The 24,445-nt window shown below is 38.3% G+C and overlaps 1 protein-coding gene across 1 annotated transcript in view; it reads left to right on the top strand.

Moving 5' to 3' along the window:
- The window catches only part of LARGE1 (LARGE xylosyl- and glucuronyltransferase 1), a 405,800-nt gene that overhangs the window by 186,803 nt on the left and 194,552 nt on the right, over positions 1-24,445 (top strand). The window contains exons 3-4 of the mRNA XM_080936852.1: positions 10,839-11,143; positions 14,101-14,183. Of these exons, the coding sequence (XP_080792978.1) occupies positions 10,839-11,143; positions 14,101-14,183 (388 nt within the window). The remainder of the gene's footprint in view (positions 1-10,838; positions 11,144-14,100; positions 14,184-24,445) is intronic.

Below are 24,445 nucleotides of genomic sequence, written 5' to 3'. Positions count from 1 at the left end.
GCAATTACATATGGAGACTTTGAGTCAAAGAAAAAAAAAAATGCAGTACCTCGATTAAGTCTGTTAACCTGTAAATAGGAGGCCATAGTTAAAGCTCAGTTATTCTTAATACTATGCTTCCTTTCTTTTCATTTCCTGTGGCTTCTGTTGTCTCTCCCTTTTTCTTTAATCTGGACTATTATCATTTCTCATTAAATAACCAATAATTTAACATACCTATGCTTGTATTTTTTTTTTTATAGTTTTTAAAGCATTTTCTCTAGAGGTCTTAAACCCTTCCCATGGTCCCTTCTTCATATTCCTATTACGTCCATCAGAGTTGTCAGGACCTGTAGATCACTCTGGTTCTAGTATTGGTCAGGCCTCCAGAGAAGCATAACCATGTATAGATATGTTTATGGATATACGTACACACATACATAAAAGTGTCTGCATACACACACACACACACACAGATGGAGTATACATGATAGACTAGAGTGATGAAACCCATGACCAGTCTGTAGTTGAGTCAGCAAACTAGAAGCTCAAGGGAACCAGCGTACAGCTTCTACTCCAGTCTAGAGGTTTGTGGTCAAGGAGAGTGTCAGGGTTTTTGTTCCTGCACAAAACATCATGACCTAGGAGGGAAGGGTTTATTTAGCTTAAACTTTTCACACTGTTGTTCATCACCAAAGAAAGTCAGGACTGGTACTCATGTAGGTCAGGAAGCAAGAGCTAATGCAGAGGCCATGGAGGCATGTGACTTACAGGTTTGCTTCTCTGGACTTGGTTAGCCTGCTTTCTTATAGTACCCAAGTCTACCAGCCCAGGAATGGCAGCACGCACAGTGGGCTGGGCCTTACCCTCTCCCCACTTGATCACTAGTTGAGAAAATGCCTTACAGCTGGATCTAATGGAGGCATTTTCTCAACCAAGGCTCCTTTCTCTGTGATAACTCTCCAGCTTGTCTCAAGTTGACACAAAACCAACCAGTACAGAGAGATAATAGACTCTTCCAGCCTACATGGCCCCAGCATGGAGACCTGGGAGGGTAAGTGTTTTAGTTTCTTCTCTTGAATATTTAGGCACTGAAACTCTAAAGTACAAAATCAAAAGTTGTCAGGCAAGAAGAACTTTTTGTTGTTCCTCAGAGGAATAGTCAACCTTCCTATTCTACCCCATTTCTATACCTTTTTACTGATTGGATAAAGTTCATCCACACTGGAGAAGGATTACTTCTTTACTCCTAGACTGATAAGACATATTTATCTCATTTTTTAAAAATGTTATCATTGAAACACCAATTGCTTGGGAACCTGATGGGCCAATTAAGTTGACATATAAAATTAACCATCAGAGTCCTTCAGTAGATACAAGTTTGCTATAAAATATGTGTGAACTCAAGGCTAGGAAGTTTGAAACTTACAAAATTTAGACTTCATGTGCACTTTAAGCATATGACCATAGACTCATCTTGTTGAGTATGGACTGTACTGATTTGTTTAGTTGCACTAAGTCGTTTCACATGAGGCAGTTTTGTTCTGTACTATACTATACTGTACTATACTACACTATCCAGAGGTACTAGGACAATCTTTGTACTCATTAGATAGATGGATACATAGCAAGAATAATAACTGGGTCTTCATAAATTTAAGAAAACATGTTATTGTCACAATTGTTTTTTTTTTTTTTTTTTTTTTGAACATGGAATCTAATCCTGGAAGCATTAATTACAGAGTATAATCCATAAGACAAAACCAAAGGGGAGGTTATGACCTTAGTGTTGTTTTTTACTGTTGATATTCCTTCTACCCTCAAATACTGGGTAAGGATCAATGAGGATAGTTAGGAACCAGCTCACCAGAAACAAATTAAAGAGTCTAAATAGAGCTGTATGTTGGCATGGAAAACCAATATGAAAACCTCTCATCTAGTTGCTCATGGATGATATTGGACAAGCAACCAGATTACCACAGGAGTTCTCTGCATAGGAAGCCAGAGCTTAGAGAGGTCGGCATTTCCTTTCTCCGCATTTCTCTTTCTCTCCCTCCTTCTCTCTCCCTCCTTCTCTCCCTCCTTCTCTCTCTCCCTCCCTCTCCCTCTCCCCTTCCCCCTCCCCCTCCTCCTTCCCCTCCCCCTCTCCCTCTCCTCCTCATCTTTCCCTCATCCCCCTTCTTTCTATTGATTTGTATTAACATGCTCTCACTATGTACTCTAGCCATCCTAGACCAAGTTGTCTTCAAATATTCAGTCTATCTGTGCTGGCATTAAAGGTATTTGCAGTTGAAGAGGACAGGAGTTTGTACAAAGTGATGTGGTATCAAAACAGATTGTACACTGTTGGTACATCTTCCATTCCAGGCTCTGGGCACAATATTATTATTACCCATTTAGGTTTCTTTTTTTTTTTTCTCAAAAAGCATTTCCCTTTGTTTTTGTTTTTTTGTACATGCTTACAGATAACAAATTGAGTTTAGTAAGAACCAAATGGGGCCTACTACTTGCTGAAAATGGATTTAATAAGAATTGCATTTTCTATAAGCACATGATTAAAGCTTATGATTTTTTTGCCTACAACTTTATTTAAAAATGAGAGATATACATGTACAGATTTCTAAAAGCATTTTGGCATAAAACTATATGAACATATTTTTGTCAGTATTTGATTTATTTTAAAGATTTGATAGTATGCATTGAAATCTTACTAGTTATAAGCATAAAATACATGTAGAATGGAACATAACATGGAAATAGTCAAAGTTTTCTTGGTGAGTATAGATTAGACATTATGATTTTTAAATACCAAAAATTGTCATAAGGCTATCTTTTAGCTCTTGAATTATTAATGATTTAAGGTCTAGGTGTACTGCACTCTGAGTGGGTGCTATACACTTGTTGTTGCTGTTTTTTGTTGTTGTTGTTGTTGTTTCCTATGGTCTGAGGCTTCTTCTTTTTGGCCTTTCTTTTTTTGAGCTTCATATAATCTGTGACATGTTTCTTGGGTATTCAGAGCTTTCTGGGGCTAGTATCCAAGTATCAGTGACTGCATATTATATCAGTTCTTTTCTGACTGTGTTACCTCACTCGGTATAATATTCCCTAGATACATCCGTTTTCCTAGGAATTTCATAAAGTCATTGTTTCTAATAACTGAGTAGTACTCCACTGTGTAGATAAACCACAATTTTTTTATTCATTCATCTACTGAAGGGCATCTGGGTTCTTTCTAGCTTCTGGCTGTTATAAATAAGGCTTCTATGAGCATGGTGGAACATGTGTGCTTATTGTATGTTGAAGCATCTTTGGGGTATATGCCCAGAAGTGGAATAACTGGGTCTTCAGGTAGGACAGTGTCCAATTTTCTGAGGAACCACCAGACTGATTTCCAGAATTGTTGTACCAGCCTACAACCCCACCACAGTGAAAGAGTGATCCTCTTTCTCTGCATCCTAAGCCAGCATCTGCTGTCATCTGAATTTTTGATCTTAGCCATTCTGACTTGTATGAGGTGGAATCTCAGGGTTGTTTTGATTTGCATTTCCCTGATGACTAAGGATGAGGAGCCCTTCTTTAGATGCTTCTCAGCCATTCGATATTCCTCAATTGAGAATTCTTTGTTTAGCTCTGTACACCATTTCTTAATAGGATTGTTTGATTCTCTGGAGGCTAACTTCTTGAGGTATTTGAATATATTGGATATGGGACCTCTATCAGATGTGGAGTTTGGTAAAGATTTTTCCAAATCTGTTGGCTGCCGTTTTGTTTTCTTGACAGTGTCCTTAGCCTTACAGAAACTTTGCAGTCTCATTAAGTCCCATTTCTCAATACTTGGTCTTAGAGCACAAGCCATTGGTGTTCTGTTCAAGAAATTTTCTCTTGTGCCTATGTGTTCTAAGGTTTTCTCCACTTTCTCTTCTAATAGTTTCAGTGTACCTGGTTTTATGTGGAGATCTTTGATCCACTTACACTTGAGCTTTGTACAAGGAGATAAGAAAGGGTCTATTTTCATTCTTCTGTATGCTGACTGCCAGTTGAGCCAACATCATTTGTTGAAGAGGCAGTCCTTTTTCCATTGAATATTTTCAGATCCTTTGTCAAAGATCAAGTGACCATATGTGTGAGAGTTCATTTGTGGATCTTCTATTCTGTTCTGATGATCTATCTATCTCTGTAACAGTACCATGTGGTTTTTAACACAATTGCCTTGTAATATAGCTTGAGGTCAGAGACGGTGTTCCCACAGATGTTTTCTTGTTGTTGAGGATGGATTTCAATATTCTAGGTGTTTTATTATTCCAGATGAATTTGCAAAAATTGTTTTTTTCCAACTCTATGATGAATTGATTTGGAATTTTGATAGGGATTAGATTGAATCTGTAAATTGCTTTTGGTAAGATGGCCATTTTTGCAATGTTGATCCTTCCAATCCATGAGCATGGGAGATTTTACAATCTTCTGAGGTTTTCTTCAATTTCCTTTTTCAGAGATTTAAAGTTCTTGTCATACAGGTCCTTCACTTGCTTAGTTAGAGTCACACCAAGGTATTTCATATTGTTTGTGACGATTGTGAAGGGTATCTTTTCCTTAATTTCTTTTATATCCAGCCACTTTGCTGAAGTTGTTTATCACCTGTAAAAGTTCTCTGGTGGAATTTTTGGGGTCACTTAGTATACGACCATGTCATCTGCAAATAGTGATATTTTAACTTCTTTTTTTCTGATTTGTATGACTTTGATTTCCTTTTGCTATCTAATTGCTCCAGCCAGGACTTCCAGAGCTATGTTGAATAAGTAGGGGGAGAGTGGGCAGCCTTGTCTAGTCCCTGATTTTCGTGGGATTGCTTCAAGTTTCTCACCATTTAGTTTCATGTTGGCTATTGGTTTGCTGTATAGTGCTTTTACTAGGTTTAGATATGGGCCTTGGATTCCTGCTTTTTCTCAGCCTTTTAACATGAAGGGCTATTGAATTTTTGTCAAATACTTTTTCAGCATCTAGTGAGATGACCATGTGGTTATTTTCTTTGTGTTTATTTATATGTTGGATTTTGTTAATGGATTTCCATATCTTAAACCATTCCTGCATCTCAGCGATGAAGCCTATGTGATCATGGTGAATGATCGTTGTGATGTGTTCTTGGATTTGGTTTGCAAGAATTTTTGTTGAGTATTTTTTCATCAATGTTCATAAGTGAGATTGGTCTGAAGTTCTCTTTCCTTGTAGGGTCTTTGTGTGGTTTAGGAATGAGAGTTATTGTGGCTTCGAAGAATGAGTTTAGAGAATGTTGGTATTAGGTTGTCAATAAATGTCTGATAGAATTCTGCACTGAACCCATCTGGTCATGAGCATTTTTTGGTTAGGAGGCTTTTGATGACTGCTTCTATTTCTTTAGGTGTTATAGGATTATTTAAATGGTTTACCTGATCCTGGTTTAACTTTGGTATCTGGTATATGTCTAGGAATTTATCCATTTCTTCCAGATTTTTCAGTTTTGTTGAGTATAGGCTTTTGTAGTTGGATCTGATGATTTCTTGAATTTCCTCAGTTTCAGTTGGTATGTCTCCTCGAATATTTCTGATTTTTGGTAATTTGGATATTCTCTCTTTGTCCTCTAGTGAGTCTCACTAAGGGTTTATCAATCTTATTAATTTTCTCAGAGAACCAGCTCTTGGTTTTGTTGATTCTTTGAATGGATCTTTTTGTTTCTATTTGGTTAATTTGTGCTCTGAGTTTGATTTTTTCTTTGCCATCTACTCATCTTGGGTGTATCTGCTTCATTTCGTTCTAGAGCTTTCAATTGTGCTGTCAAGTTGCTAGTGTATGTTCTCTTTAGTTTCTTTTTGGAGGCACTTAGAGGTATGAGTTTATCTCTTAGTACTGCTTTCATTGCATCCCATAGGTTTGTGTATGTTGTGATTTTATTTTCTTTAAATTCTAACAATTCCTTAATTTCGTCATTTCTTCTTTGACCATGCCATCGTTGAGTACAGCATTGTTCAGCTTCCATGTATATATGGACTTTTTATTGACTTTGTTGTTATTAAAAACCAGTCTCAGACCATGGTGATATGATAGGAAGCTTGGAAGTATTTCAGTATTCTTATATCTATTGAGGTTTGTTTTGTGATGAAATATATGGTCAATTGTAGAAAAGGTGTTGAGAAGAAGGTGTGTTCTTTTGTTTTAGGGTGAAATGTTCTGTAGATGTCTGTTAATTCCAATTGGCTCATAACCTCTGCTAGTTTCACTGTGTTGATCTGTCCGTTGATGAGAGTGGGGTGTTGAAGTCTCCTACTATTATTGTGTTTGGTGCTATGTATTTTTTGGGCTTTAGTTGGGTTTCTTTTATGAATATGGGTGCTCTTGTATTTGGAGCATATATGTTAAGAAATTAGAATTCATCCTGATAAATTCCCTGTAATGAGTAAAAAGTGTCCTTCCTTATCTTTTTTGATGACTTTTGTTTGAAAATCTACTTTATTCAATATTAGAATGGCTACTCCAGCTTGTTTCTTGGGGCTGTTTTCTTGGAAGTTTTTTTTTTTTTACCAACCTTTTACTCTGAGATAGTGTCTGTCTTTCTCTGAGATGAGTTTTCTGTATGCAGGACAATGCTGGATTCTGTTTATGTATCCAGTATGATAGTCTATGTCTTTTTATTGGGAAATTGAGTCCATTTATGTTAACAAATATTAAGGAATAGTGGTTGCTGTTTCCTGCTGTTTTTGCTTTTAGAGGTAAAATTATGTCTGTGTCTTTCTTTCTTTCTTTCTTTTTTTTTTTTTTTTTTTGTTTTCTAGGATGTAGTTTCTCTCCTTTTGTTGGATTTTCAATCTATTATTTTTTATAGGGCTGGATTTGTGGTCAGATATTGTGTAAATTTAGTTTTGTCCTTGAATATCTTGGTCTCTCTATCTATGGTGATTGAGAGTTTTGCTAGGTAGAGTAGCCTGGGTTGACAATTGTGTTCTCTTAGTGTCTGTATGAAGTCTGTCCAGGATTTTCTAGCTTTCATAGTCTCTGTTGGGAAGTCAGTTGTAATTCTGATTGTTCTGCCTTTATATGTTACATGTCCTTTTTCCCTTACTGCTTTTAGTATTCTTTCTTTGTTTTGAATACTTGTTTTTTTTTTTTTTTTTTTTTTTTTTTTTTGTGTGTGTGTGTGTGTGTGTGTGTGTGTGTGTGTGTTTTGTTTTGTTTTGTTTTTTGTTTTTTGATTATTATGTGTTGGGAAGAGTTTCTTTTCTGGTCCAATCTGTTTCGGGTTCTGTAAGCTTCTTTTGTGCTCATGGTCATCTCATTTTTGAGGGTATGGAAGTTTTCTTCTATGATTTTGTTGAAGATGTTTTCTGTGCCTTTTAGTTGATGTTCCTTGCCCTCTTCTATTCCTGTTATCCTTAGGTTTGGTCTTCTCCTTGTGTCCTGGATCTCCTGAATGTTTTGGCTTAGGAGCTTTTTGGTTTTTGCATGTTCTCTGACTGTTTTCTCTATGTTTTCTATGTTGTCTTCTGCTTCTGAGATTCTTTCTTCCATCTCATGTAGTTTGTTGGTGATGCTTGCATCCTTGTCTCCTGATTTCTTTTTTATGTTTCTCATCTCCAGTGTTGTCTCTTTTTGTGTTTTCTTTATTTTCTCTATTTCCATTTTCAATTCCTTCATTTGTTTGGTTGTATTTTCCTTTAATTTTTTGAGTCATTTTTGTGTTTCTTCTTTAAAAGCTTCTATTTGTTTATATGTGTTCCCCCATGCTTGTTTAAGGGAGGGAGTTAGTTATTCACGCTCTTCTCGAAGATCTCCATCATCATCATGAGGTATTATTTCAAGTCTGAGTCTTCTTTTCTTGGAGTGTTTGGCAGTCCACTCCTTGCTGTGGTGGGAGAGCTGGGTTTTGATGTTGCCAGGTTGTCTTGGTATCCATTGCTTAAGTTCTTTTGTTTTTATCTTGCCATCTTTTTATCTGTGAGTATATGTGGTCTTGTTGTCATTGACTGGTCCCTGTCTCTCCTGTGGATCTGAGGTCCCATGGACTCAGGAAGAAAATTGCTTCTGAGTGTTTGGCTGTTAGTGGGCAAGCAGTATGTTCTGGTAGCAGTGACTCAGCTCTGTCTTCGTCGGGTCAGGTGTGGGAGCAATTGTGAGGTTGTTCTCGGTGCTCAGTCCTCTGCTCACAGGTCCTGAGTACTACTGCCAGGGACCTGGCTCTTTATCTAGGCCAAAATGGACCCTTTTTCAGATAGCATAGTACTTTCTCCTCTCTGAGAACACCTGGTGTGCTCTCCCTGGGTTTATGTGCCAGGCTCCCCTCTGGTCCAGGTGTAAGAGGGCCTGTAGAGTTGAACTTCAAGCATTGCCTTTTCCGGGCAGACCTCGGTTCCCACTGAAAGGGGCCTGTGCCTTACTGTGTGCATGTGCATTTAGACTGTGAGCAAGGATTTTCCAGGTGGAACCAGAGTCCCTTTGCCAGAGGCCTGGCCCTTACTATTGACCAGATGGGAGCTTTTTCAGTGAGCTTCTCCTAGCCCTCTCTGTGCTTTGATTACCCACAATGCAATCTCACCAGGCCTGTGTCTCCGGATCTCTGCTGATCTAGGTGTCACAGGGCCAGCTTATAATTTCATAAACAGGTTTGTTGGGCTGTGAGGAAAGGAGAATAAGGATGGGAATGAGCCCTGGTTGGCAGATCTGATGTCCATGTTTTCCTGTGCTTTCACTCTGACATAGCAGAGGACATGGGCAAGAAGTTGGGAGATGCTCTGTGTTAAAATTATGTCAGAGGAAGCCAAGGCATGGGCTACCTGTTTGCATACTACAGTCCTATGCACAGACCCCATCTGTCATTTTATTACCACCTTAAATTCCACAGCTCCTCTTATTACTTTCAGATGGGCATCATAGGAACTTCCTATGTACCAAGTTCCTCCTAGGTCTTTTGTTTGGGCATCTTATTCAGGTCTCTAGTCTTTCTACTATGCTACCATTCTTCCCCGTTTCATAGATAGGATTCAAAGCTCAGAGCTTTAAAGCGAACATCAAGATCCTTTTTTGGCTACATTTCCATAGTCTTTGGGGACCTTGTGACTTCAGAGTTTCCTGAATCCCATGCTTATGGTTCTACCTTCTTTCATGTGAGGACTGGCCCTCTCAGGTCCAAAGACTCTGAACTCAGTTTCTTCTGTGGGGTCATGGCCAGGTGTGGCATCAAGGATAACATTTCCTCCTAATTTTCTCTGTGAACTTTAACATTGCCTTTCTCCTGCCTGTATGGGTATAGTGACTGCCTTGTGCTTTGATAATTAGAGCACTATGTATAGCAAGAACCCCTGTTAGTTACTACATTTCTGGGAAGTCTGACTTCTCTTGCTAACTACATGTTCATCTTCATTTACCCTACTATAGCCTTCATGTTCACTAAGCATTTTATCTACTTACCTGTTTTTTGTTTGTTTGTTTCATTTTCTATTTTCTGTTGTTGTTTTATCCCAGGGTATTCTCAAACCCTCTGTGCATCTGAGGATAACCCTGAATTCTTGATCTTCCTAACTGTTGGGGTTATGGGTACTCACCATGGCTAGGTACATCAAAGGCTGCATATTTATAGGGCAATCCCTCACTCCACTGAGCTTCAGCCATAGTCTTGTGCTGCTTTATTCACTCAGTGCAAGGAAACATGAAGTCTGATTTCAAACGCTGGGGAGGGAGCCAGTAATTAATCAGTTCAGTTATAGTGTACTTCTCATTTATGTGTGATTTTTATGTCCTCTGGAGATTACACCTTAATCTTTTATTTCTAGTGTAAGGTAGTGGAATTCAGTGGACCCTGTGTGTTGCATTGCTAGATCAGTAGTATATGCAGTTAACTCTAAAATGATTAGGAGCAAAATAAAATGTAGATGTCTGTACAGGACATCAAATGCCCTGGGCTGAGGTAACACAGCATGAACAGTACAGGTGAACATGACATGTGATTCATGGCCAGCTTTGATTATCAAGCTTTCTGAGCCTTCCTGGGACAGCTTGGGATGTCAAACTGGTTTAGGGTTCACGGAGAAGAACTTGGGTTGTGGAACAACAGGAGTTCATTTTATCAGGCTAGGGAGATGGTCATTATGCAGTCATGAGAGTTATGGGTTGGAAGCCTCTTGATAGCTGTCTCTGCCTGGAACCTGGGGCATCAGTTGAATGGGAACAGGAAAAGGAGACACAGCTTTGGGCATGTTTTGTATCTCTGGAACTCCTAATAGTCAGCAATAATTGGGCTCTGAGTTTGTACAATAAGATATGCTAATTGCTTTCATGTAGTGATATTTTTCAGATTTTAAAAAAAAGAAAGAAAGAAGAAAGAAAGTAAACCAAATTCTTAGGCTTGAAAACGTAGAAGTAACATTATACAGACAGAGGAGGGCTTCCTTTAGGAGGTTATGTGTTCAAAATAGGGTTTGCAAGGTCGTTTAGGAGTTCATGTAAGGAGAACATTAGTGTATTCTCCTCTTTTGGTTTTGAGTTCTATATTCTGAAGCTCCCCATCTCAAAGTAACCTTTCTTTACTCTTTATCCATACATGCTTTGTGATTTCTAGTTAAACATGTTCACTTGTGAAGGTGTCCTATGGAGAGGAATACATTGCATTTAATGAGGAACAGTATTAGAAGTATCCTTCTCTACATCCTTCTACTTTTTATCACCACCATAAGCCATTCTGTCTCACTTTTCCATGTCAGTATGGGTGACTTGTCATTCATAGTCCCTATGCTTTCCTGCTAAGCTGTGGGATTGTGCTAAGACTCTGGAGAGGTAATGCTGGGATTCCTGGAGTTAAATTTCCCAAGATAACACTTCCTTGGTCTCTCCTCCTCTAGATGGGAAACCAGTGTCTCTGTCCCCTCTGGAGTCTCAAGCCCACAGTCCCCAGTATACTGCTGCCTCCAGCCAGCGGGAGCGGGAGAGCCTGGAGGTGCGAGTTCGAGAAGTTGAGGAGGAAAACCGTGCTCTTCGCAGGCAGCTCAGCCTGGCCCAGGGTCAGAGTCCTGCTCACCGCCATGGGAACCACTCCAAGACCTACTCCATGGAGGAGGGAACAGGGGACAGTGAGAGCCTACGTGCTGGCATTGTGGCAGGCAACAGCTCTGAGTGTGGGCAGCAGCCTGCTGTGGAAAAGTGTGAGGTAAGGAGTACCAGAGTTGGGAGAAATGACTATTTATAACCCCAGTCACTGCTTATTCCTACAAATACTTCCCAGAGACCCAGCCAGAGCTTTGGAAAGGGCTGGCTTTCTTAATTCATTGGAAAAGCAGATCTGTCATAAACTTTGCTAAATGGCCACAAAGACTTTTAATCTCCCTTCACCTCAGTTTTTTCATCTGATAAACAGGGATAAGAAAGGCTACTGGACAGTGGTATAATGGGGAACCTGTCACTGCTTTTTCTATGCTTCCTTAGTCAACGCTCAGTTTCCATACCTTGTCTTCATCCCAGGAACCCAGTTTCTTATGCTGTAGCATGACTGGCACTCTCAAAGCTCCATCATGCAGTTCCTTTGGCTTCTGTTCTCCTTTGTGCACATGTATGGTCTCTGCAATTCAGAACTAGAATAGTATTGCCTACCAAAATCCACCCTTTGAGCTCTCATAGCTTAGTACCATTTTCCCCTGGAGTAATTTTCTTTGTTAGTGATTCTTTATAATCTTCTTGTACTTATCCATCTTCCTGTAATATGCCCATCACCCTTAAACTCTTTCAGTCCTGTGTGTCTGTGCACTGAGAACATGTCCCCTCTACTTCTGGTTCCCTCCTATCTGCCTTCAGTGCTTTTGCCTGAATCCAAAAAAGGCTTCTTTGCTGCTGTTAACTTTTTAGAGTCAGTTTTGCTGGCTACTTTGCTTTTAACATGTCAACCTCTCCAAATGATTCCTATCTCTCTTTCTAGATTTATTAATATCATCAGCTTCTCGTTTTATTAACATGTACACACTTTCCTAAATTAATTGCCCAAAATTAAGATCCAAATAAACCAATTGCTCCATAAATTGCATTTATTAGGTTACACTATGATGGCAACAGGAAAGAAGATTAATACTTCATCTGTCAAACTGCAACTTTTCAGTTTAAGTATTATATGGAGGAGGGACCATTCTTCTGCAATGCTTGTAGGACAGAATGGTGGAAATGTGTTTTTATTCAAAGAAGTCTGTACTTAAGGAGGGCTGACAGAATGGACAGGAGGGGCTGTACTTTCTTTAACATATCATGATTTCTTATTAAAGTTGTCCTATATTAGAACATTTATTTCCAATTTTGTTCAACATGTGCCCCAAATGGAAAACAATGTCTGTACACTGCAGTAAATCAAGAGAGAGTTGATGATGAGGAAGATATATGATCATCAGACAAAAGCAGTGAGCTAGCAAGTAATATTCAAGTCAGTCCTTTTAAATGGTGTAGGAGCAAGAGGAGGGAAGGAGGAAGAAAGGGAGAGAGAGAGAGAGAGAGAGAGAGAGAGAGAGAGAGAGAGAGAGAGAGAGAGAGAGAGAGAGAGAGAGAGAGAGAGAGAGAGAGAGAGAGAGAGAGAGAGAGAGAAGAGAGAGAGAAGAGAGAGAGAGAGAGAGAGAGAGAGAGAGAGAGAGAGAGAGAGAGAGAGAGATTGATTCTGTTTCCCTCTCTTCCTCTTGCTCTTTCTCTTTCTTTCTCTCTTCTCCCTTCCTGTCCCTACTCCCATCACACTTCATCCCAGGGCAATAAAGTGGGAGTGGGTGGGGGGGAGTAGGAACATCTTCATAGAAGCATAAGGAGTAAGTAAAGAACATGGGAGAAGGGGAAAAGGGATAATATTTGAAATGTAAATAATAAAATATTCAATTTTAAAAGTAAAAAAAAAGATTCAGGCTTTGTTTGCTATGCTTGGATTTATTCTTGCTGTAGTCTAGTTTGTCCTTGATTTTCTTTCATTCCTCCCTTTTCAAATGACAATGTTTACTGTGCCATTTTATATGAGAAATGTCTGAGTCATTTTCTGATTATATAGGTCTTCACAGTTAAGAAATTGACTTGTCTTAGAAAAGACTTTACTCTGAAGATTTGAACAATAATGAAAATATTATGACTTACATTAGTTATAAACAAAATAAATGTATTTTGCATTCTGGCATGGCCATGAGGCTTTGAGGACCAGAGGTAGATTTTTTGTTTCTAATTTAAAAATTAAGTAGGTTGGTACTTGAATTTATGTTGGTTAATCTTCATCATTCACTTGACTGGGATTAGAATCATTGGACAATACACTGGGTATGTCATTGAGGTCAATTTTAGAGAAAAGTAACTGAAAAACACAGACTTGTCTCTAATGTGAGTAGTATCATTTCATGGATTACAGTTGAATAAAAGTTGAAAGAGGATATCAGACAGCTGCTTTTTGATTCTCTAAGATAATAACAATGAGCTTCATGCTTTAATAATAAAGGATCTTAAACCATAATCCAGAATGCATCTTTCCTCATGGATGTTGCTTTAGTCCAGTGTACAACAGCCAAATATAACTGATACTTCGTTATTGGCTGACCCTCAAGATTTCCCTTGTCACCTGGGGTTAAAGTCAGGGTGGATCATAGCTTGTACTTCTGGTTAATACTGCCAACAGCTTCAATAAGATGATTGTTAATATCCCTCTCAGATTGGGCCATGACCTGCTCATTGGCCCTTTTGCTTATTTTCACATTGACCTTACCCTAAGCCATTTCAAAAGAACAGCTCACACTCTGAACCATAACTTCTCAAAAAGCTCTGGTTATTGACCCATTGGGGCATATTCTCTTTTTCAAGTTGCTATTGTTTCCTGGCTTGGGGGCAGGAGACTCACTGTTTACCTATTTGAACCAGTCATCATTGCTCCCATCTCTAAAATATAATTGAAAAGAGTGTTAATAGCCTCCAAATGATGATACCTCCATAAATTGATTAGAAAGTCTTTAGTAAACCTGTCTATTATTTTCAATGGCTGCAGGCAGGTCCTTGTTTTCTGTGATCCCAACAAATAATCAGGGTGATATTCTTTCCTTTGAGCCTACAAATACAGAATGGCCTGCTTCTGTCTGTATGGCTGTTCACTCTCCGTTTCTTTCCTCTTAGACCATCCATGTGGCCATCGTCTGTGCCGGATACAACGCCAGCAGGGACGTTGTCACCCTGGTGAAATCTGTCCTCTTTCATAGGTAAGATCAGTCTTTGTTTGTACTATATTGGAGGTTGTGTTCCTGATCACCTGCATGTTAACCTGAAGAAGGTTATTTAAGAGAATGCTTTTTCACTTATTATTCAGACTGCCTTGAAAATGTAAACTTAGTCTAAAGTATGAGGAAGGATATTGCATTAACAATGCTTAATAGCAAGGGTTCAGCACTTCCCAGCTTTCCATGCAAGTGCCTTCAAAGATGTCCCAAGTTAGACATTTCTGTTTCTACTACCTCATACTCTTCAAAATTTTTTCTACATTTCTCTTAGAAGATTATCCTGTAAACTTCACTATATCCCACCTAAAACTCCTGTTTAAAGTCCTAACATTGGTTCTGTGAATAGTTTTGTTGATATGGTTTTCAAAGGAAAAGATTAAATTAAAGTAAGCACACTGTGATGGACCCCAGTTCAATGTGACTGGTGTTAAAAATGTAAGATTAGGACAGATATATTCAGAAAGAAGACTGAAGGTACTTAGCCAAGGAACTTGATCTCAAATACTTCAGACTTGTATTTCATAGAACTGTGGCAAACTGAAATTCTGGTTCCAGCTATCCCTAGTCTATATTAGTATGCTATGGCACCAATGAGACCATTAAATAAGACCCAGCGTGACTTGTCCCATTTCTAGGTACTCCTTACTGTTATAAATTCTTCATGTTAGGCAAAAAAGAACTTCCATAGTAGTTATTGGTAGACGTTGTGTGTTTCCATGAGATCAGTCAGAAGGTTAGTTTCCTATGGGAAATGGAGATAAATATCATTTATCTTTTCTCTATTCTGCTTTTTCATGGACCTTTCTTCCTTCCTTTAGATAATTATGCTTATTACCAAGACATACTTAAGGTCACATCTAGAATTGAGTCTGCAGTTCTAGGCAATCCTTCACTCTTCTCTGACCACTTATCAAAGATTTTCGATAAAGTTCATCTATGGTTGCAACACATAATATAGCCAGATACATATGAGTCAAGATTCTGAACATTCTTATTAAAAGGAATACTGCTGAGCAGTTCTCCATTCATGTGACTAGAGAACACAGTGTAATGATGCAGATGAATTTTCCACTCTGGCCCAACAACACTGCAAAAATGTGGATGTATCTTTTCTCCCACCTCTACCTCAGTCTCCAACTGTCGCTTCTCTCTGTGGCACCTTGTAGCGCAAGGAGATTCTTAGAGGTATTTCCGGTCCTCTCTTTCCTTTCTATTGAGTATAGGCCCACAGGTCATTACCTAACATACATTTTTGGTCCCCAGTTTTTTGTTCTTTATATTCATCCTCCCTGAATCTATAATGTTATCTTAAGCAGGCATCTCTGATCTTGTAATATGCATTTTTCTGTGATGTTCATAGGTTAAGTTAGAATTTCATTATCCCAACTGTCAAGAGTCAGTGCTGTTTTTCATACTGTGACTTCATGACATGGCATTCTAACCTGTTTGTAGCTCCCTCCTCTCTCCATCATTTGTCTCCCTGCTCTGTATACCTCCTCCTTCCCCAGTCATACATGCATTACCTATAACAGGAAGCCTGGGTGCATTCCTCAATATTGTCTAAACTTCTCTTCTGCAGTCCAAGGATATTTCTTTGTATCCTTGATCTTCAGAAAATTCCAATCTGTGAATGTTCATTTGTTTATCAAGTGTTCCTGGGGAAGTCCTTTAATAAGGAACCTGAAGATTTTTAAGAAATTGCCTAAGATAGAAACCTAGACTGATTTTATGTTCTCATTCATGCCTGTATAGAGACCTTCAGTAAGTTGTTTTAACTTTTTGTTTTGTCTATTAACTTGCTGTGGATCAGATCAGTTCCAAACTGAGTTTCTGTGTAATAACATTTATTAACTACTGATATCCCTAGCATGTTTTTTGTACAGCTCCCTTTATGTAGTTTAAGTGAGCATGCCTATTGGCTAAAGATCACATTTCTTACCTTCTAGCATCAAGGATGGGATGGAGAATATGTATAACAAACCAAAATATAACAATATTAATTAGGAAGAAGGGCTGGCAAATCTTCCTCCTTTTCCTGACTCTTTGATTTCACTTTCACAGTTTAAGAGATCATAGGAATGCCAGGTAGAAATTGGCTGAGTCTTCTCAAGTGAAGCTGAATGCCTTTTTCTCCATCACCATATTCACTATGTAGTTTCTAGGTTTTGTGACCCGCACCCGCATTGCTGCTTGCATCTAGACACTATAAAGACTGCATGAGCCAGACTGGAAATTCCCAGCCATATCACTCTTCTTGGTCTCCAGGACTAGAGTGTACCTAGTAGATAGAGTCTAAAAGCCTTTTCTTTTAGGAAAGGGAATTTGTTTGATTAAAGATACTCATTTTTTCATCTGTGTCAATTACGATTTTTTTACATCTAGAAGAGCTACATTATGTGGGTTTTGTTGTTGTTGTTGTTTGTTTTTACAAAAGTTTTTTTCTGTTGCTTTCACCACACATCTTATAAACTGGTGGTTGTTGAGGATAAACAATCTGTATAGTACAAAGACATTTAGTTGAAAACTAGCAGTTTTATTAGCAGCTGTGGAAGGCATATCATCCTTCCATGGAGACAAGCACATCTGGGAGAGAGCTCATTACAAGTGTGAGTTATGAACTTGAAGTCTTCAGCATGGCAATGGGTGCTTGACACTACTGATCAAGATAACCATTGGCATCCCTCCCCATCCCTCCCTCACCATGACATTATATAAGTGGGAATGGTTGTGAATTACTTTGGTACTGATAGTGAGTTTAGATATTTAAAAAAGGATGTTTGGAAGACTTTCAGCTGAGAAAGTCCAGCTAAATATAGCTTTCTTTCCTCCCAAGTACGTTATGGGGATTGATGAAGACATGATTATTAAGTACATTGACAAATGAAGTACCTTTCTGTTACCTTAATAATAACAGAATAATTGTGGTTTAGGATTTTTTTTTCCTTCCCTGTTAACTACAGTAACTAGATTTATTTTTCCAGACAAAATTTTCAACATATATTTATTTAAATGTTACTTAAATCAACATCAAAAATCAAATCAATTTTACTTCTATAATATGCTTGGTGACAGTGGACATGCTATACTTTAAAATATACTAAAAGACTGAAATGCACAGTTAAGTAACAGTGTGGCATTGAATATTCTCCAACCTTGTGGAAAGAAATTTTAGAATATATGCTGAAGACCCTCACCTCACATGAGTTCGGAAGGATCTGTGTCTTAAATAGATGACCTGAACCCTTTTATCTTTTACTTTTGAGATTATAATATGATCTGTTCCATGTAGGTTATATTATGATCTCTTTCAAGCCCTTCCATGGAGTCGTCCTGCTCCCTTTGAAACTGATGACCGGTTTTTTAATCAATTGTTGATAGATACACACATGTGTACACACACAGAGACACACACACACACACACACACACACCACACACACACACACGCACACACACACACACACGCACACAACATCAGGCATTACTATACCCTTTGAAAACTTGTATATAGTCCTTGTAAAAGTAGCAGCTTTGGTTGGAAAGAGTGCAAAGGATGTGCCCAAAGCAAGTGGGCCAACATGGTTTTTGGTGGTGCTTTTTCTTTAGTCCTATGGGGTTGTGTTTTTGGCAATCAGCAAAAGGCTTTGAACACTGGCTCTGCTCTTCCCCACACACAGCCAGAGAGCCCTGCTTAAAATATGCAGAGATTCTTCTGTTTCCATATTCAACAAATGCCCCCTCACTCTGTACCAAACTCTGTTCTAAATGTTGTCATGACACTAAAATTTTCAGTTCTCCTGCCCCCTGCTGAATTAACTGTTGCTCATCCCTGTTTCATTGTCCTCATCCCTGAGGACCAGTGTGACTAAGCCATTGGTCAAGATCTCATGTCCAAGAGATTAACAGACTCCAGTTTAAGCCCAGTATGCTTGTTTTAATTCTCCATAAGTAACAAGGAGCTTCCTACCTTTAATATCATTACCATTCCTTTTAGTATGCATCATCATTTTTATCATCATTACAATGCCCATCACCATTTTATCTGGAGACAATTTGTAATTGTGAACTCCTGAATCTTGCATATGTAAAATAATTTAAAAGTTTAGGTATCCGTGTTTCTACAAAAACTGAAGACAGTATGGAAGATTACTTTCTTGCTTTTAGGCTGTAGTTTCCCTCCTTGTGTTGTTTTCCATCTATTATGTAGGGATGGATTTGTGGAAAGTTGTGCAAATTTTCATGGAATATCTTGGTTTCTCTATGTTAATTGGGAGTTTTTCTGAATATAGTGTCCTGGGCTGGCATTTGTGTTCTCTTAGGACCTGTGTGACATCTGCCCAGGAACTTCTAGATTTAACAGTCTCTGTTCAGAAGTCTGGTGTTATTCTGATATGTCTGCCTTTATATGTCACTTGACCTTTTTTTCCTTACTGCTTTTAATGCTCTTTCTTTGTTTTGTGCATTTGGTGTTTTGACTATTAAGTGATGGCAGGAATTTCTTTTCTGGTTCAATCTATTTGGAGTTCTGCAAGCTTCTTGTATGTTTATGGTTTAGGTTAGGGAAGTTTTCTTGTATAATATTGTTGAAGATATTTACTGGCCTGTTAAGTTGGGAATCTGTTCTGTACCTGTTATCCTGAGGTTTGAGCTTCTAATTTTGTCCTGGATTTCTTGGATACTGTGAGTTACTCATCACACATCACAAATCATCGATCTGTCTCTGTTTTTTGGTTTGTCTCATCGGGACATTTTGTTACCGTCTACATCATGTAATATTCATCTTTCTCCCTGACTTTTCTCTGTCCAAATGAGGCTTTTTGGTTCTTCCATGAAATAACATTGCTAAATTTCATACCATTTTATTGGAGGCCAGTGTTACCATGTATGACTTATGTATTTATTATTAGTTGATAATCATTTTGGTATTTACTACTTCTTTCTTATTAAGAATGACTATACTAAGAATAATTGTGTATACACTTTTTATTTACTATTTATTTTTTGACCATTTTATACATGAGTGTCTATTTTAATCTTATACCCATTTTCCTTTTTCATTTCCATTTGCTTATTATTGAACTCCTTCTTAACACACTTACCTCTTATTTTTGAGAGAGGAATTAACATCCCCCAGGAAGTAGCTGCAGTTTCTATGGTATCTGAGAATCCAGTAAAGTTGAAAGTGACCAAATTAATAGCATCCAACATAAGTTAAAGGAGTTGGGGCAGGAAATGGCCTAAGGATACGAGAATGAAGGACCATGATCCTGACTGGATGAGTGAGGAATAATCACTCTCTTGATTGGTTTAAGTTGCATGTTAAGGGGTTTATGTTGTTTTTTGTCTTAGCAAGTGCTAATACTCAAAAATGATCAGTCTAAATGAAGATCTCCTCAGTTTTCACTCAGTTCATGCAGTAATACTCAAATAATGCCGTTTGATGATGCAAAAGGAATGTATTCTTCCCTCAGAGTCCCTTTTCATTTTGTTCTTAATAATTTTTTTTGTTTTGCTTAGTTTTTGTTTGCTTGTTTGTTTGTTTGTTTGTTGAGGTATGAGACAAAAACTCAGGAGCCACTGGCTGAGCATGACTTTGGTGAGAATTGGGCTTTAGGCAACCTTCTATTAGCTTGGACTGTAGAATATAGGAAAGGGCTTATTTTTCCTGTAGATTAAAGAAGTAAAAAGTCAAAAAATTCTTGACACCTTAGGATTTCCATCAGAGACAAGATGGGATACTTGGAAAATTGGTGTCGTCTCTTGGTGTTCTTATTTTCAGTAATCAACCAAAGTAAGAACCAGTAGAAATGGTTTCTCAAGGACAAACAATGAACTTAAGTGGAAGCTTGAGGATAACTTAGAGTTTAAAGGAAAGCTTCAGAACAAGCAAGCTGTAAATCTTGCAGCTGCCTGGAGTAGAAGACTAGTTACTATATGCTGGTTTGGTGTTCATCCCTATGACTCTAGGAAGCCTGGTCTCAGGAGTGGGGCTTTAGAAAAAACATACAGAAGTTCAAAGCATTAGCTAGTTTAAAATCATACCCAGCACCAGCACTAGATTACCTTGGTAGATCAGAGTCAAGGAATGCTAAAGACATTATGCTATGCAACAACTCTCAAGCTATATATATATATGGAATGAGGGAACAGAAGATTGTCTCTGAGCAGAGACATGACAGGCAGGTAGACAAGCATACTGAGCTAGACAGCAGTTTGTGATGTTGGGGACCCTTTAAAGGGTATGTACAGCTACAGCTGGTGATGGCGTGGCTTCTGGCACTGAGTCCCTGAGGTCAAGCCTGATTTCCAATAGAAGGGCCCAGCCAAAATGAACAAATCTCAGATCATAGGTACTGCACTAAGGCATGTATTTGGCGAAGGAAAATAGCATTATCTTAAGTTGAACCCACTCTCATTAATCATAGTACCGTGTCTAGGTCCCTGACCTCTTTGACTGTTTAACTTCTAAGAAAAGTAGAGTCTGTTCTTTACACTAGCCCCTGACTTCAGCTCACCAAGAGTCCAGAAAAGCTCTGCTGCTTAAAATCAAAACAAAAATGCCAGCAAAAGCAAAAACCATCTCATCATTTTACCCCTGTCTCCTTTTAGCCCACTTAGTTTAATCAGTGTTGTTTGCCTGTATATCAGTGGAGAGTTACATTCTAGACAATCTGCAATACACATGTGTGCACATGCGCTCCCCCCCTCTCTCACACACACACACAGGCACACACAAAAATAAATGCACACACAGGCACACACATACGCAAATACTTTATTTTTTTTTTTGTTTGTCATTAGGAGAGGAATCATCTGAGTAGCTCAAAATTTTCACTTTATTTTATATTTTTTTAGAAATTTCCAAATTTCCTCAGTAATGGTTCCTGGCTCAGAGTCCTGCCAGCCAAGCTGTTGTTAGTGTTTTTATTTTAAGCATGTTAATGGATGTGCAGAAGTATCTCATTGTGCTTTTACATCTTTCCGTTCCTTAGGGATTAAGGAGATTGAGTGTCTTTTCATGTGCTTATTGACCGTTTGTAAATCTTTCTTGAGAAATGGCTATTCAGAGCTTCTCTAGAATTTTTAATTGGCTTACTTGTCTTTTTTTGTTTGTGTTGTAAAAGATCTTTATCATCCTAACAAATTCCTCATCAGTTACTCACTTGCAGATATTTTTCTCCTACTCTTGAGTTATCTTTTTCACTTTATGTCTTTACAAGCACAAAAGTTGTTTGTTTTCCTTCCTTCCTTCCTTCCTTCCTTCCTTCCTTCCTTCCTTCCTTCCTTCCTTCCTTTCTTCCCCTTCCACTTCCCCTTCAGGTGTTGTCAGTTAATTATTTCATACCTAAGATGTATAAGGACATAATGGGAAACACGGATTAGGCTGAGCAAAACAAATATGCATTTATTAAGGAAAAATAATAAAGAACTCCTGAAAGCAAGGAAGCAAAACCTTCCTGCTGACCTACCCCAGTTACTGCAAAAGGTAGATGGAAACTGAAGTAGTCTTTATTGAGAATGAGCATTTTTAGTACATGAAGGCCTGAACCAGATACCCTATACAATTTCTGTCCACAGAAGCAAAGTTACTCTTCCTTCTGTAAGAATAACTTCAAATGTAGTATCTAGACAAGGAAAACTCTAGTCTTGTTTCAGAATGTGTGCTCCAAAGAACAAGCACAATGACAAGAATTGTGCTTGATATTTATTCTAATTCAGCTTATAACTGATTCTTTCTCTATTGGTTGAGCTCCTACCTCACAGTTTTATTCAGTTGGCCAGTCATTAATGGAATGAAGGAGTCAGGGCTTCAAGGGGAAGAGGGGCACTGTTCCAGACCATGAAATTCCTAGACTGCAGCTCTGGGCCTCTGTGTAAATAAAGATTGTCCCATATTTTGGGCGTAACTATATTAAAAGACTTGAAAAAGAAACTTTTACACGTTGGGGTAGATAAACAGATTTTAATTCTTTGATTTAAATACAAGTTTTTCAAATATTTTATAGAAAAGACCGATATTTAATATTTCTTAGAAATGAGGTTTCACATGTCTTACAAAATTAGACAGAAAAAGTGAAGTGTTGCCAAGTCCTTTCCTGATGAATAAAGATTTCAGGGGACCAATTAATGGGCTAGGAGTAGGTGGGACTTCCAGGTTTGAAGTGCTCATGGGGCTGGTATGGTAGCAAACTGGTCTGGGAATTTTGGGAATAAGATGGAGAGGTTTCAGGTGCAAGGATGAGCACAGCCTGCCAATGCCATGAGGCCCACCATTGCCTGGCACAATCTGGCACTAGTGTAGCATGGTGTTATTTTCAATTTTTTATTATGTAATGCAACATGTGTACTTAACTCATGATCTACCATGAGTCCCATGACTGCCTAAGCAGAGCAACTAAACCCTAGTTTTATAAACTAGTTATGCTAGTCAGTCTTGAAGAAGTCTCTTCATTTTCTTCAAAATGCAGTTAATTTTGTCAAATTGTGATGGAGTTTGGGTCATCTTGATCTTTGTTGATCAGCTTATTTTTTTTACTAAACAAAGACCAGGTAATTTTTTTGCATGAGAAAATAACTGTAATATATATATATATCTACATATATATATATATATATATATATATATCTATATATATATATATAGATATAGATAGATATATATAGATATGTGTGTGTGTGGATATATATTGGAGACCATTAACAAAACAAAGCTCCCAAAGTCCAGTCTTAATGCAGTATGATACAGGTGGCTCTTACAACTATAAGTAAGCTCTTTGTTCTTCATACTAACTTTGGAGCACAAGGCAGTGATTTTAACAGAATTCTGATGGTCCAAGAAGAGGTCACAGTCCTGCAAAAGAGCAGAGTACATTTCTAGAGCTGCAGTAAACCATGCATTTTCTTAGCCCCACTCAGGCAGTGAAAGGAAACAACACCAGTGACTTGTGAAAATATAAAAGCTTTGCCTCAGACAGCTTACATTATACCAGAGGGAGAATGCAATAGTTACATCAGAGATCAGCATTGCTAATTTTGAGGATGGAGCCAAACCTTGGATAGAGCCTGGTGGGAAGAATGGGGCTACTTTGGGTAGGATAGCAAAAAAAGGCTGCCAGGTATGCTAACCCCAGTTACCTGACCCTATAAAAGGTGCTGCTTACCTCCTCCTCTCTCTCTTGGCCGCTTGCTCTCTAATGCTCCTCCACCCCCCTTTATTCCTCCTCTCCCAATTCCCTTCCTTCTTCTCTCTCCAGGTGCTCTGCTTCTCTACTCCTCTTCCTCTCTTCTCTCTCTGTGCCTCTACTACCCTCTTAACTCTCTCCCACCCCACCCCCATGCCCTAAACAAACTCTATTTTGTACTAAACCCTCATGTGGCTGGTCCCTCAGGGGTAAGGGATTCTCAACATGGTTCCCCCAGAGGCATTCTTCTTGCCCCCATGCCTCACTGCACCTTCATGGAGCATATCCCCATTCCCCCACTCTCTTGATCTTTTTTCTGACAATCATGGCCAAATTAATTAAAAAAAAAAAAAAAAGACAGTTAATTAAAGCCAGCTTTTTTTTGGGGGGGGGTGGTACAATTTCTGTCTCTCCCTAAAGGCTAGAATCAAGAGATGAAAATAAGACACAAGAAAGACAAGGCTTTTATAACTCAGCAGTAGGGGGTTTTCAAATGGGAAATTTGGTAGGCCAAATAGAAAGGCTTAGAAAAGCAGATTCAGATCTCCTAAGACAAAGATGTGTTTGCAAGGTAGTCATAACAACAGGTAGTCTTAGGTCATAATAACCAAATGAAACCAAGGCCTAGTTGGTGTTTCCTGGAACAGTGAATAAAGAACAATTTGTGGTTATAGCTCAGTCCTTGAGAAATGAAGGTTTAATCATGAACAGGAATGAACCTAGTTTGTCTTTACTGTAAAATGGCTTTTTTATAAGATGAAAGTATACTGCCTCATCATTTAACACACTCAAGCAAATGCTGCAGGAAAACCAGAACTGGATTATTTCCATTTTACGTGTATACATTCCTTCTTTATTGCAAGAAAAAACTTGAGATTGTATAATTTAGTTTAAAAACAAACATACATTTTTCTAGTATCAGTTTTTAGTATTATCACTTTTCTCTTTGTTGTAAGAAAAAACAGTAAGAAAATCAACCAAGAAATGGTTTATTATAGCTTGCAACTCAAGGGGATACATTTTATCATGAAGAGGAAGGCAGAAGCACAAAGTCAGTCAGTCC

Source organism: Micromys minutus (genome assembly GCF_963924665.1).
Source record: "Micromys minutus genome assembly, chromosome: 24".
NCBI classification, from domain to species: domain Eukaryota; kingdom Metazoa; phylum Chordata; class Mammalia; order Rodentia; family Muridae; genus Micromys; species Micromys minutus.
Note: the sequence above shows the minus strand (reverse complement) of the source record. Positions and strands in the feature narration are given on the sequence as shown.